At 40.1% G+C, this 14364-nt stretch overlaps 1 protein-coding gene across 11 annotated transcripts in view; it reads right to left on the bottom strand.

Annotated features, from left to right (window-relative positions):
- The window catches only part of chd9 (chromodomain helicase DNA binding protein 9), a 69317-nt gene that overhangs the window by 19174 nt on the left and 35779 nt on the right, over positions 1–14364 (bottom strand). For all 11 annotated transcript variants that reach the window (XM_034878129.1, XM_034878138.1, XM_034878163.1 and 8 more), the window contains 12 exons: positions 14126–14272; positions 13246–13314; positions 12957–13012; positions 12195–12312; positions 11715–11801; positions 11307–11444; positions 10371–10492; positions 7573–7816; positions 5400–5576; positions 5147–5290; positions 4437–4692; positions 3670–3880 (listed from right to left, as the gene is read on the bottom strand). In XM_034878129.1, the coding sequence (XP_034734020.1) occupies positions 3670–3880; positions 4437–4692; positions 5147–5290; positions 5400–5576; positions 7573–7816; positions 10371–10492; positions 11307–11444; positions 11715–11801; positions 12195–12312; positions 12957–13012; positions 13246–13314; positions 14126–14272 (1769 nt within the window). The remainder of the gene's footprint in view (positions 1–3669; positions 3881–4436; positions 4693–5146; positions 5291–5399; positions 5577–7572; positions 7817–10370; positions 10493–11306; positions 11445–11714; positions 11802–12194; positions 12313–12956; positions 13013–13245; positions 13315–14125; positions 14273–14364) is intronic.

Below are 14364 nucleotides of genomic sequence, written 5' to 3'. Positions count from 1 at the left end.
ATGGGCCGAGGCGAGCCGAGGCGGGCCGAGGCGAGCCGAGGCAAGCTGTTACCAGCAGTGGAAAAACGCCATATGTGTATCCAAGAACAATTAAATCAGTTTAAATGACGTTAGATCAGATACAGACTTCTGTAGTAGATTAGTGTTACGTTTCTGGCGCTGCAGCGCCGAACCGTACCGTTAGTTGGGACGGACGGACCCCTTGTTTCTTTAGGCTAACTATATTAGCTTTAGGCCGGGAGACGTGATTATGTTACGTTCACAGGTGTTTAGTTTGTATTTGCAGTGAACATAAAACACTGACTACTGTAGCTTCTCTGACTAACCAGTGAAAACTACGTGCATCCCTGTGTCAGCGGCAGCTGCTGCCTACGGTACTTTTAGGTAATAAACCCCGTCAGACTAACGTCACATACACGCGTTGGCCAAATGGCTACCTGTTTTAAAGAGGAAGAGTCGGACGGTACTAATTGTGTTAAAGGAGAACGGTGAAAGTTTACTTTTCTATCAAGCAGCAAAAAAGGATTAGCTTCAACATTGCAAAGTCCTGCAACACAATATTGTTCAGCTCTAGGTTATGCTCTTTTATCGTTGTGTCCATTCTCAGTCCCTCCCACAATCCGACCCCTTGTCCTCCCAAGGGTAATACACTTTGTCAGGAGAAACCTCGGAAACGCCTGCTTGTCTAATGTAGAGGAGCCCTGAGGGCTTCTATAACCTGCTGCTGAACCCTGTCTGAGGTCTGTGCTGCATAGCACCTCACATGTTTACAATAGTTTGGGATTTGCTCCAGCTGCTGGTGGGATGCCAGACCAAAGAGAGAGAGAAAGGAAGAAACAAACATGAAAGCAATGGAAGGATGTAGGTGGACAAAGAGACAAAAAAAAAAAAGTCAGGAAAATGAAACAGAAAAGACAGAGGAATGAGAGTTAGTTGGCGTAAGACAAAGACAAAGATGAAAACCAGAAACCCGAAGTTGTATATTTAATTTTTAAATTCCTAAATGCCATTAAATTCTAACCCTTATAGCTAGTTGAAAACCTTTGCCTGTAACTGTTTTGCTGAACGTTCCTGACCATTCACCCTAATTCAGTTTTTGAGAGTACTTTTGGGCATTAGCTACGTCACAGCTAGGACCAGACACATACGCAGAGGGTGAGAGCTTTGATAAATTTGATTTGATTCTTTGGCAGAGCCTTAGGATGTATATAGAAGCTCTTTGCCCATAAGTCCAAACCATTGTCTATCATTGCCCTATCATCAGCTGCCCCTGAGCTCTGCAATTTAGGAAACAAGGGTTTGATTTTTTTCTCCATTCACTCTAATTACAAGCCTACATATCATACATTTAGCAAAGAAACAAAACAAAAGATTCTTCCTATATAAATACCTGTTTGCTCCCTTTGATCCCTAATGACTTCTGTTGTCTTTCTGCACCCTGGTTAAAAAACCCTTGTGCTCTTTAAAGTGGTGCTTTTTTATAATGTTACAATTGCGTTCGCGAGGGAGCTTCCGTCTCTTTGAATTACGGCTTTGCAAACATAACATTTTGCTGTCTTGCTCTGAGAGAGAGAGAGAGAGAGAGAGAGAGAGAGAGAGAGAGAGAGAGAGAGAGAGAGAGAGAGAGAGAGAGAGAGAGAGAGAGAGAGAGAGAGAGAGAGAGAGAGAGAGAGAGTGTGTGTGTGTGTGTGTGTGTGTGTGTGTGTGTGTGTGTGTGTGTGGGCGGACATGTTGGCTAGCCACAATGCTGCTCAATGCTATCCTGGTCCGCCCCTCTCTTTACCCAGGTGTCCAAAACATAGGTCCTCAGATCAGATGAAACAATTATAAAATGTAGCATTTAACTTTGGCGTAGGGTGCTTTGGTACAAAGTACACTTATGAGCATCCCTATGCTTGAACATGGTGTTTGTTATTAGGGCTGCACAATTAACCAAATTTTAATCACAATCACGACATTGGCTTCCCACGTGAAAAATAAACAAATTTGCATGATTAAGCAATATTTTAAATGCGTCATCATTCCGTTCATAGAATGCTGAAACAAATGCCAGTCAGCGTTGTTCCCTACACCGCGCAACTTAGTTTCTAGATGTAGACAGTCACAGAGGATAGAGTATGTGTATGTGGAGATGGTCCACACTTCTGACATTTGTCTACAGTTTTAACTGTTATTAACACAGCTGTATGTTGTTAAGTATGAGATGAAAACTTTTATTTCTACCGGTGCTTCCGCTGGTAACTCTGCTATTGCGGCCGCCACGGCAAAAAACACAGAAGAGGTTATTGAATGCAACTAACTTTAGGTCGTAGAGTAATAACGTGTGAGACAGAGCCTGCTGGACCTGGGCGAGAGATGTGACCCATGGCCACAATATCATAGTTCATAAAAATGAAGCACAGTGACGATAAAGACATTTCTTAATGAGCTGCCATTCAACTAAAAAACATAGATATGATTTTACTCCTGACTAGTGGAAGAATCTCTAGCACAATATGGATTCACAAAATGGATGTGAAAGCAGTTATAAATAGCCTATAGGCTTTAACTTCTTAATGTGACAATAAAATTTGCTATGGTTAAAATCAACAAATAATCGTGATAATTAATCATGAGCTCAATATTGATCAAAATAATTGTGATTACCTTTTTTTGGCATAATTGTGCAGCCCTATTTGTTATAGACAATCCACGACTAGCACAGAAGTCCAACAACAGACGACCACTCTGGCTTAGATCAGGGAGGCCTTCCTCTGAATCACGCCTTACCATCATCTCCAACGTGTGCTTTAAAATTTCCCAGCAGAACTATTGAGTCCTCCAATGGAGCCCTATACTGGACTCCATTCAAGGTCTTCAAGAAGGCTGAATTTTCCAAACTCTTGTTTGGTGCGGATGCACCAAACAGTCAAAGCTCCGATTTTTTCCCCCACAGAAAGGTGACATTTCACATCCCCAGAGACAGCCTCTGCCGCCCGGGTCTGGTCCGTCGAGGGCCCTGACCTTCACCGCTACCCATGTGGCAGGCAGTGCACCCAACCCCAGAGGTTCCTCCCACAAGTGGTGGGTCGGTGGGATGGAGAGAGGGGCAGGGTCACGCCATTGCTACCTCATTTTCTCATAGGGTTTTTCAACCATTCTTTGTCTGGCCCCTCAACTGAGACCACTTTGCCAGAAGCACAAAGCTCCAGACAACACAGCCCTCAGGTTCATAGGGACACACAAACTTCTCCACCATGATAAGGTTCCCTGGGAACCATCACCATACACCGTTAGGTCACAGTGTTGACCAAATATAGCCAGAGTATGAGAGTGACTTTACATTTTTTAGCAGCAGCAGTCAGTTAACAGTGTTTGATGAAGACCTGAACAAAAAGAATTGTGCACAAGTTGATTTTCCTTCTAATTTGAATTACAACAGAAGCAATTTTGTGAACAATGTAACTACATACTACACACTGCCTACATGTTTTTCCAGAACTTAATTAATTACTGCATTTAATTTGCATGGGGTTTTTATATGATATAGGCTGATGCTGACTGAATAACTTGAAACAGCTGATTTTGTCTGACATTCTTTGAAATGCATGATGTCTTCAAGAGATTAACAATATTAAAACACTGTCTCTGGCTTTAACTAACTAACTCTTCACTATCTTTCACCATTACCTTCTCTGAATGAGGTAGTCTTCCAAGATGTCCAGGCAGCGCACCATTTGCGAGAAGATAAGCACCCTATGCCCTCCGGCCTTCATCTTGGGCAGCAGTTTGTCGATAAGGACCAGCTTCCCAGCAGACTGCACCATAGCCTGCAGGTGAAAGTCGATGGCAGTGGGGCTATAGACCTCCCTGAAGTCCTCTAGGATCTTCTCTTCTGCCCCTGACATCGCAAAAACATGGAAACATCAGCAAAACCATGTCTTTTATGCTTTTTCCACAATAATTTGTTTCCCTTAATGTCAAAATTAAGATTAGAGCTTTCTAAATTTTTTGACAGTACAAGTGCACAAAAAAATAACTTTCAAAGCACATCTTTACAATCTATCTCTGACTGTCAACTTTTTAGATGTCTGTGTAGCATTTAAAATATTGAGATGATAATATACTAAAAGTGGTCCTGAAGTTTTGCATCAGTGACACTGTGGTTTAATTAAAAACAAAACACTTGACATAATTCAGTGCATATGCAATATACTCAATAATCTGTGGAGATTTTCAAGGCTGTCTTAAGGCAACGCTACCAGTATGCAGGGTCTGATGTAACAATCACTTGAGGTATTAAATTATTGTGAACACCTAAATCTTAAGTCAACGACACCTCCTGAAGACTAAATAGGAAATTGTGGAGACCTTTTGCTGCTTTGCATGTCAAGAGCACAACTACACATTTGGACTATATTAACCTATAATTAGCCTTAAAAAAGGTACCATCCTACCTTTGATGAGGTAGGGGTGGTTGCAGCACTTTCTCAGCTCCATCATGGTGTTGACCAGGTTGGGCATATTTGCCTGGCCAGCTCCTTTAGCCAAGAAAGAGAAGTTCTTCTCTAGGATGGCACGGTAATATTTCTTTTGAATGTTGGTGAGCTCAACCTCGATGATGGTTTCCTCTTTAGGAGCCAACTTCTTCTCCACGTCCTCCTTTAACCGACGCAGCATCATGGGCTTTAGGATCCCCTGAAGCTTCTGCACCTGTGGGCCCAAATATGAAAAGAGAATTATAGTTATCACATTCAGTAACTGTTGCGGGATATTGTACACAACACAGGTATGGAGTTACACAGTCTGAGTTTGGGCTGGTTCGGATTCAAATGAAAACAGCAGTGTCATAAATGCAATTCAATTTTTTTTGTATGCTCTAGTGAATTTACCATTCCAAGTTCAGAATAATTTATTGTACTCAAGATTTCGACTGAAATCCAGCAGTGTGTTGAGGAGCCAGATCACAACAATCACCAACATTAAACATTGTGTTTTTTATCTGTACAATAAACATTAAGGCAACAATACATAGCAACAGAAGCTCTAACAACATTGTCTGACCTGATCGTGTGACATGAAGGTTGCTGACTTGTATTATCAAATCTGAATATTCACAAAAAATAACAATGTAGCTACATATTTTTCAATGTATTCGCGGACTTGCCTGCTCCTCAGTCTTGAGGTCTCCGAACTCCTGCATGAAGGTGATTTCTGAGGGGAAGCGTGCTGGCTCCAGGAAGTGGAGCAGGCTGAAGAGCTCCTCCACTGTGTTCTGAAGAGGAGTACCTGTCAGCAGAACCTTGTGCTCCTGAAAGAGAACAATAAGCACAAGATGAAACGGATTTAGTTTCATTTATTGATTAGACATTGATTAGTTTTTATTTACACATCTCTCTGTAAGTTGATGGTATATGTACCAGGTTCATGAGCTTAAAGCCCTCTAGCAGCTTGCAGTTCTTGTTCTTGAGGCGGTGAGCCTCATCAATGATAACACAGCGCCACTCTATGGCGTTGAGTTCGGGACAGCCTCCCAGGATCATCTCAAACGTTGTGATAACGGCTTGGAACTTGTAGGCACCTCGTATCACACGGCCCTTGAGATAAAAAAGGGAAGAGATGTAAGACAAACTGTCAAATTGGTTTATTTCAAAAACAAATTCACAAATTTAAGTGATGACATTTGTATTTTTATGCACAAGTAATTGTCTCTGTTCTAGAAGTGGAGGTGTGTAAAACATTTGCTTCATAGTCTTTTGAATTTAAATTATGCATGATGTGTACTGTACTGTCATTTAAACTAGTTTTTTTCTGAGAGAATATGATGAGAATGTAACTTAACATTAGAAATCTACTAACTTGCAGCCTTACGCTGTTGACAGCAAACACATGACTCACTTTATATTTTGTTTAACATCTTAAAACGCACCTCGTGATATGAAGCTATCTACACACCTGCTAGTGAGTCATTGCTGTTTGTTTATTTGTTTGTCAATCGGGGGAAGCTTTTCTTCATTCCGCCTCTCCATTTGTATCTATTGCCTTGACAACAGCTCTCAAGGGATACTGTTATCAAATAAGTCCCTCCCACAGCCAGCCTGCCAGCCAGCCAGCCAGTCAGACTGCTGTAGAGGAGCCTCTCTCTCTGATATGAGCAGCGCTGACAGAGAGCTCCCCTTGGGGGCTGCTATGACATCACAGGCTGCCTGGGAGACAGCCTGGTGGCAGTTCCGCTCTGTTCTGCTCGTTTGCCTTAATTCTTCCTACGGTTCGTCTGAAAACTAAGAGCTTCTAACTGCCTGTTGTGACACATCATATGGCCTGCCAACCACAGAAAGCCTCTGCCTAAGGCTCACTTACTACCTAGCAGCCTACTCACTGTTGCGCATGTGCCCTTCTTTGAATCCTGTAATATGTTATGTTAGTACTATGAACCACTTATTCATAAAAATGTTCTCTTACCCAACACAGTAAGAATGGGCTTCATACAACTATGTAAAATCTTTGGCAATATTTAATTATTCAGATGTAAGTATGTATGCACACACACACACACACACACACACACACACACACACACACACACACACACACACACACACACAGCAAACGATAAGAACACATTTTCTGCCGTTATTTTAACGCAGACCTTTTCCTTTCAGCTTTTCTGAGCTATTCATAACTGCTGCCTGCTTTTCTCTCTCTACAGGTGATGTTTGCCTCGGAAACATTGTGGTAAGTGAGTTTTCTGCATTAGTTAAAGAGTCCCAGGCTTTGTGTTACACATGGAAATAGCACTCTGCCTGGCTTTTCAGTTTCAGACTCCTGTTGTTTACAGGCCTCCCGTTTTCAAACATATCATTAGATTACTCAGAGGACTTCATCTTGCTGACAGTGCTGCTGTTTTCTAAAAAGCACTATGATTATTTTAATCAAACTGAATCACTGCTTTCCAGTCTGAAAGTAAGCACAGTGATGCTGCTTTCTGCTCATCTGGCTTTAAAAAAAGAAAAGATTAGGTATGTCAGGATGAACTAAATGGCCTCGCAATCCTTCAATTCTATTTGTGTTAGGTATGTGAGCCAAGCTGAATGCCTGGCTGTGTATCCATGACTGATTCTTGCCTGGCTACTTAAGGCTTTACTCAGGCCAAAACAACCATTGTGGAGACAAAACACACAGCAGTGTCTTTTCTTAAAACATACAATAGCTACTCCCGCTATAACGACTGTAAACCTAAAATGCATGAGAAATATATAATGTACCGCATTATCTAGGGGCCATCAGCTGGTGCAGCTTTAGACTTTCAATCTCGGCAAATTTCAATACTTTGTTATTGATTATATTATTATAATTGATATATTGTATGAGAATGGTATGTAATATACTTTATGTGCTGCACTACACCTGTGTAATATGTTGAAGGTCTGATTTTGTTCGGGGACGTCAATATATGTATTTATGCTACCAATTTATTTTGGTTTACCTTTATTTATATTTGTGTAATAAGAGTATTTGTGCTGAGAAAACTAAAATCCTCAGTTCAAAACGTACTGTAAATATAAAAAGGCAAAAAGATCTTTGTCCATTTACCTGTGCATCCCTGAAATACATCTCATACTGTTGGAGCATCTGCCTGCTGATCATGCTTCCATGGTAGACAATGACATTAAGATGGGTCCAAGTACGGAACTCGCGCTCCCAGTTGGCAATGGTGGAGAGTGGCGCAATGATGAGGAATGGCCCTTTAATGCCCACACGGTAGATCTCCTCTAGGAATGTGATGGACTGGATGGTCTTACCCAGTCCCATCTCGTCTGCCAGGATGCAGTTTCGTCTGACAGGTGGAGATAACAAGGGTTAGTAGAGAAAAACTGGAGACACTATTGGGGTTGCATAAAAGCATCAGAGGAAAGTAAAGGCAGTAGTGTGGCAAAAGGTGATGTACCATTTACAAATCAATGACACCTGTGTAAAACATATTTTATCCCTAGTGTGTACAGCGGTATGTGCCAGGATGTGGATTTTAAAAGTCTGACTATGCAAATGCATGAGGTGGTATGTCTTCATTTAGAAAAAGTTGTTTGATAATAGAAATACAACATAAAGAAATACAAGAAGAGGAAAAGAAGCAAAAACAAGGACAATGCAAAAGTCCCATGATACTAAAAGAATAAACAGCAAACAATGGAAGAGAAAACAACATCAGCAGTAATAACAGACCAAAGACATGGGCTACAACATAATGGCAAACGGAACTGCCTCTGCGGCGTGGTGTACTCCAGAAAACCATTTATTCAGCTGTCCAGTGGGTGGGGGTATTATGTCTTGATGCTAATTGCAACGTGCATATATTCCCACTGGCTCTTAAGCCGCTCTCTACTTTTGATGAATCTCTCTGTGTAGGCAACGCACAAACTCCTGCATGCTTACACATAAAGCCAGTTCTCAGGGTTAATGCGAGCACACTGACGCTCCGTACTCCAGATGTACCACTGTGAAACATTTCTTTTGTGAACATCGGCAACAAAATGCAATTGTTGTTGCAGAAGTATGCACCTCGACAGTAAATATAACTCTCCTTTAGGGCTCTTCCAAACGATTTATTTTTTATTTTTAAACGCTTAATCTAGTGATTATTGTTTTCAATTAGTTGACTAATCGAACAATTTATTTTTTCATTAATCTAACAAATCCTTTTTCAATTAGCAATTATTTTCCCATTACTCAATCAACAATTTACACAAAACAAATTTAAATAAGGTTTAAATATCTATTTATTAATCTTGTTTAACAATGCGCTGTTCAAGTAAAATGAATTTGTAGTGCAACCTGAGCCAGGTGTGGGCTATCAAGTCAACAACAAAATATAGTAACTTTCAGGAGCACTACAAAAATAAAAACTTGAAGTAAACAGAGCAAGTGCAAAAACAGTAGCCAGTATTTCATTTTTTAACAGTAGTAGGTAAAATATTGAATAAGCTCTTGTTTGACATCCAAGCTCTTCTCCCTTTAAATCTTACAGTGCAATTTTAGCACCATGTGATTGCATGTATCAAATAAATCCACCAATAAAAACAAATTAACATTTCAAGTCCCTTGGTGGAGGAATACAAAATATTTATATTAAAAAACAACTAAGGGGAATTATGACCAGAGGCCAATTTAAACCCAACAATTTTTAATACGTGGGTCGTTAGAACAGATTTTAAGAAGTCATGAGATATCTGACACAATCTGGCCTTGTTGCGCAGGTATTGAAGACAGTGCTACAGATTGGGGAGACACAGCACAGTTTACCTCACCCTCAAGACAGTGCAGGATATACTGTATACGCGTGAGCTACGGGGGAAGCTGGAGAGGCATAGGTGAGCAGGACTTACAGTGTTTTGCTGCTGTTATTCAGACTCAGTGATCATTTTACAAAGTCTAGAGACTACAGTGTTGTTGTTGGCATTAAGAGTAAAATACTCCCACATTTTAGAAGACCGTATGCAAGCCTTTTTCTCAATGCTTTGTTGTGAGGAATCCATACGTGCGCTGTTGCTGGAGGCAGCCATGTTGTTTTTGGACGCGATGTGTCAACGCAATTATTTGTGTTGACGCGTTTACGTAATAGATGACGTCGACTAGGTCAACCAATCATCCCGGCCCTCCTCTCCTTGAAAGCCCAACCAAATAATGTGAATACAGCCAAGTCACAACTTGTTCCACAAATACAAGGAAAGTCAATATTCGTTATTCATTTTCTGCCGTCCCAAAGCTCAAGAGGATTCATCTAGAAATATAAAAGGCCTATGTTAATTTCTGAATCACTACATATATGGTATTCTATCGGCATAAGATTGTTGAAGGTTATAGTAACAGAGTATGTGAAGTGATGCTTTTTAGCTTGAGGTGTGAAAAAATTAAAAACAATAAACTGATGAAGCGAGCTTACCTATGCAAAGCGGCAGCATGTCCCTATGCCAAGGTATTTGCTTTAAAAGCCAAACAGTCTAACATTTTGATTTTAAATATTTCTTCCTTTATTTGTCCTCATTGTATTATTTTGGTATCAAATTTGACCAGGTTGTCCAGATTTACAACAACCTACAGCCACCTAGATCTCTATACATTGCATTGTGTGTGGTTCTGCGATACATTGAAATGTTATTAAAGTTGTGCAAGGGTCCTAACTTTAGCTAGTAACTTTATTTGAATGATCGTTTTAATAATCACTAACTATGTTCACCATTTCATACCACAGTGTCACACCCACAAATCCCTGGTCAAGATCAGGAATCTGGGTATTGGTCAGATAACCCACAATGACCACTTCACACCAATGGCAAACTGGGTTCAGTGTGTACAGGCTGTAAAGATGTGCATGTAGAGTATTTGAAACAGACCTGTTGTACCAGTTGAAGAGTAGCCAGTTGACCCCCTCTAGTTGGTAGTCCCTGAGGCTGTTGCCATTCCTGTATTCTCTTGAATGTTCCCTCTTCTTCCACAGATTTGTTGGCGGACGCTCCTAAGACAGACATTTTATATGAAGAGTTAGAATAAGTGTTTTCAAATGACCTCTTATTTACATTGTAGATGTGGAATAAAAGCATTTCATACACTATGATGGCAATGAAAGCCAAGGGGCAATCTTAGGATACGTAACAGATACGAAGCAAGCCTCAGAGTGCTGATGTTTATAAAAAGGTAAGGCAAAACACAGAAAACATTGCTGTGGTGGTCTTTGTATTCTAAAAAAACGTGTCTCTCTGGAACATATTGTAGGTGCACGGTCGCAAACATTTATACATTTGTATAAATACTGGGAAAAGGTGGACCTACAGTTAAAACAACAGGTACGCAGAGTGTTTCTGGTGAAAAGGGAGGTGACTATTGCAAGAGGTAAGATAACCTGAAAAACACGATTGGACTGTTTAACTGTTCAAAAGTACAAATTACATGACTAATCTTTGTGTAGTCTGCTTACTATACTATAATGTAAATACAACCATGTTTTTAGCTACATAGAGCAGAATCTATAAGTTACAGTTAAAAACATCTCTTTAAGCCCATCTGCTTTTTTTACCCCTTCAAAAGAAAAGCTTCTTAACTAGTTAATGTCTTCTGAGGAGAACAAAGCCATATTACTTTTACAGCAGAAATATCTTTGCTCTTAAAGTGACTGGCAGCAGGTGTTTCTGAGTCTCCTCAGTTTATTCACTTTTCTGTGCGAGTGTGGTCTTTTAGCAAATGATGCCTATTCAATGTCACCATTCAGAAAGTTTGGTGGGTGCAGTTTAAACTCTTTCACTCACACACGCACACCCGTGGCCCTGACTTACCATCCTCCGCGAGTCTGGCTTGACTGCCTGCAGCTGCTCAAACTCTTCAATCTTGCTCTGATCTACATCATCCTTCAGCTCCCAGGTGCTGTCCTCATAAGGCAGAGAGCACCACTTCACCAGGTAGTACACCACCTCCTGCAGCAGGCAGAGGAGAATTATCACTGCAAAAGACTGGAGCAAGGCCAAGGTCTGCTTTTATAATATTAACAAAGCCTGCAGGGAAACCCGTTAGGATGGCCTTGGGCACTTTGGAGCTACAAAGACATCACTAGAGTGGAGAATATACTGAAAGGAACAAAAAACCCAAAAAATTAGAAAACGAGTAAAACCTGCTGAGGCACGAAGACAAAAATACACACAGGCTACTCAAGGATATGATAAACACAAAAAAAGGATTTCCTTTACCTCTCCTGTGTCTTTGTCTTCACAATATGACACCTCCAGCACTCTGTCTACCTCTACATAGTCAGGGTTAAAGGGGTCCTCTTCCATCTGCGATAGTTAGAAAAAGACAAAGAGGAGAGAGAGAGAGAGAGAGAGAGAGAGAGAGAGAGAGAGAGAGAGAGAGAGAGAGAGAGAGAGACAATAAGGGCACAAACCTAAAAGCCCACTCACCATCTGGAATCTGAGAGTATCACTACTGTATCGACTGAGCAAGCAAGAGATACAAATATATGCACACATATGTGCCAGCCCACACAGACAACACACAAAAAGTACATGAAACAGCCGCACACACAACATTCATATGCATGTACACAAATCAAACATACACATCCTTAGAAACAAATCGTGAAAAAACCCACCTGCTCATAGCAAATACCCAAATATGACAAAGACAGTATACAGATGTCCACAGACAAAATCACAACCACACAGCCTTACATCTGCAAAGAAGAGTGCCCTCTGTGCTTGTTTCATCTTGAAACGTTTGATCTTCTGTTGAATCCTCTTGTCCTTCACCAGCTGCTGCTCTGTGGCCCACTCACAGTGTAGGTAGGAGCTGACACACACACAAACACACACACAAAACCTTGAAATACACCTTCTGAACAGCATCTGGGTCAACCGCTGAGGCAAGTATGTGTGATCACGAAATCCAGATGTGGTCACAGAGTTGGTTTTTACCAACATGCTGTTCAAAAAGTCGCTGATTCTGTCTATCATATTTTCTTTCATCAAATTTCTAGTGTGACATTCATTTTTCAGTATTTTCTTGCAGTATGGCTGATGACAGATTATCTGGCAAGTGGATAGAAATCATTTATCTGGGAGGCTGTGAAAGTAAACTTATGAAGAGTTCATAGAAGAGAAATTGAATCACTGTTGCAAAATTTACATGGCAATCCTGAAAGCTGTCGCATGGATGCCTAAGATTCTTGTATGCTTGTGTAATCAGTTAGTTCTTATTCAGCATCCCGCAAAGCCTTCAGGACATCTGCTTCAATTTTCATCCAATTTTAGTTTTGAGAATTTGTTTTCTAATTTAGCAAGGGCAACAGTAATATCTGGAACAGTAAACAGACCACACACTTACTTAAACCGGGAGGATTATACAGAAATAATACACAAATCATCCCACAATATTATTTGTAATATTTCTGTTACGGCTCATGGTGTAGTTAAATGAACTGCAAATTAACTTACTAGTTTTTGTATTTTACAAAAAACTCCTCCCCTTCGACCACCACTCCTGGAGAGACCTAGAGAGAGGTTTAAAATGACAGAACAGTAATTCATTACAGTAATTCATTTTGTCATTTGGCCAATATCTGTATTATGCTATATCATAAAGTAATGTAAGTTAAAATAATGTAATCAGATCACAATGTCTAGCAAAATAATTGCAAAAGCAACTTTCATCCCAATTGTGCAGAGATTTACTGATCTTTTATGACCACTAAAAGCAGGAAAAGAAACCGCATTAACTCACTACCTCCTTCTTGACGATTCGAGAAGACATGATTTTGTCAACAACAGCAGCATCCTCCTCACTGGGATTCTCCTACAAACGCAGTGGATATAAAACATTTAATGTCAAGAGGTACTCATACAGCATTCATTTGTATAAGGCTATTTATACAAAACCCAAACATCATAGTGTGTAATAATGACAAAAATGATGTCTACTCTTTTTTCACCTGTTTTCTTTTGCTACTCTTCTGAATAGAGGAACTATGGTTTGAGGCTGTTGTATGGATTATAAAACCATTAGTCATATTGGTGATTTTGTATCACGTGAATAAAACTGAATTGAGGGGTAAAGTTTGCTAGTTCAGCACTGCCTCCACCTGTGCAGAGCAACTGAAAAAGCATGGCTGATTTCACGACAGAAACCAGGGTGGAACGTTTGGGCAATTTAAATATAGAAAAATGTTTGAAAAGAATTCTCGTCTCAACAATCCCATCCGGATTTCTCTGCTTTTGCATCTAAATTATTAAAATTGGGCACTAAATCTGTACGTTCCCCGTTTGTACAGGCATAATGCGGGAGACCTGGTTTGTATGTCATGTGTTGGTTCACTTCACTGAGCATGTTCTTCTATCCAATGCGTTCTTGCTTTTTGGTAAATAAGAAATTTCAACAATATTCATGTGCATCATTGCCACAAAAAAATCTTTGCATGGATTTTTGTTTGTAAGCCAATTAATAATAAATTATTATTATTATTGTTATTATTATAGAATAAGATTCATCAATAGTTTGGCTCTACTCTGCTCTCGGGTGCAATATTTATTACATTCTTTTCTAAAACCATGAATGGATTTAAGCTGTACTTCTTAGCTTCTAGGGAGTTTAAGGCAGAACAACTTACTACAAAGAGTTGAACAGCAGGCTGCTTGGATGTTCCAGTATTGGTTTTCTTGGCTTTGACAAGAACTTTGACCTCGTCATCTGACAACCTGGCCTCCAGCTCTTCAGCGTATTTCTTTCTTTTCACCTGTCGACCCGATCGCCTCTTCTAGAAAAGCAAGACAAGCACATTAACAAGAATATCCAACTGACCTTTGATTAGTTTTACCACTGACAAATAAACATGTTTTAGTCCTAAAT

The sequence above is a fragment of the Etheostoma cragini genome, chromosome 1 (assembly GCF_013103735.1).
Source record: "Etheostoma cragini isolate CJK2018 chromosome 1, CSU_Ecrag_1.0, whole genome shotgun sequence".
NCBI lineage: Eukaryota > Metazoa > Chordata > Actinopteri > Perciformes > Percidae > Etheostoma > Etheostoma cragini.
This window is presented reverse-complemented; position numbering and strand designations above follow the sequence as displayed.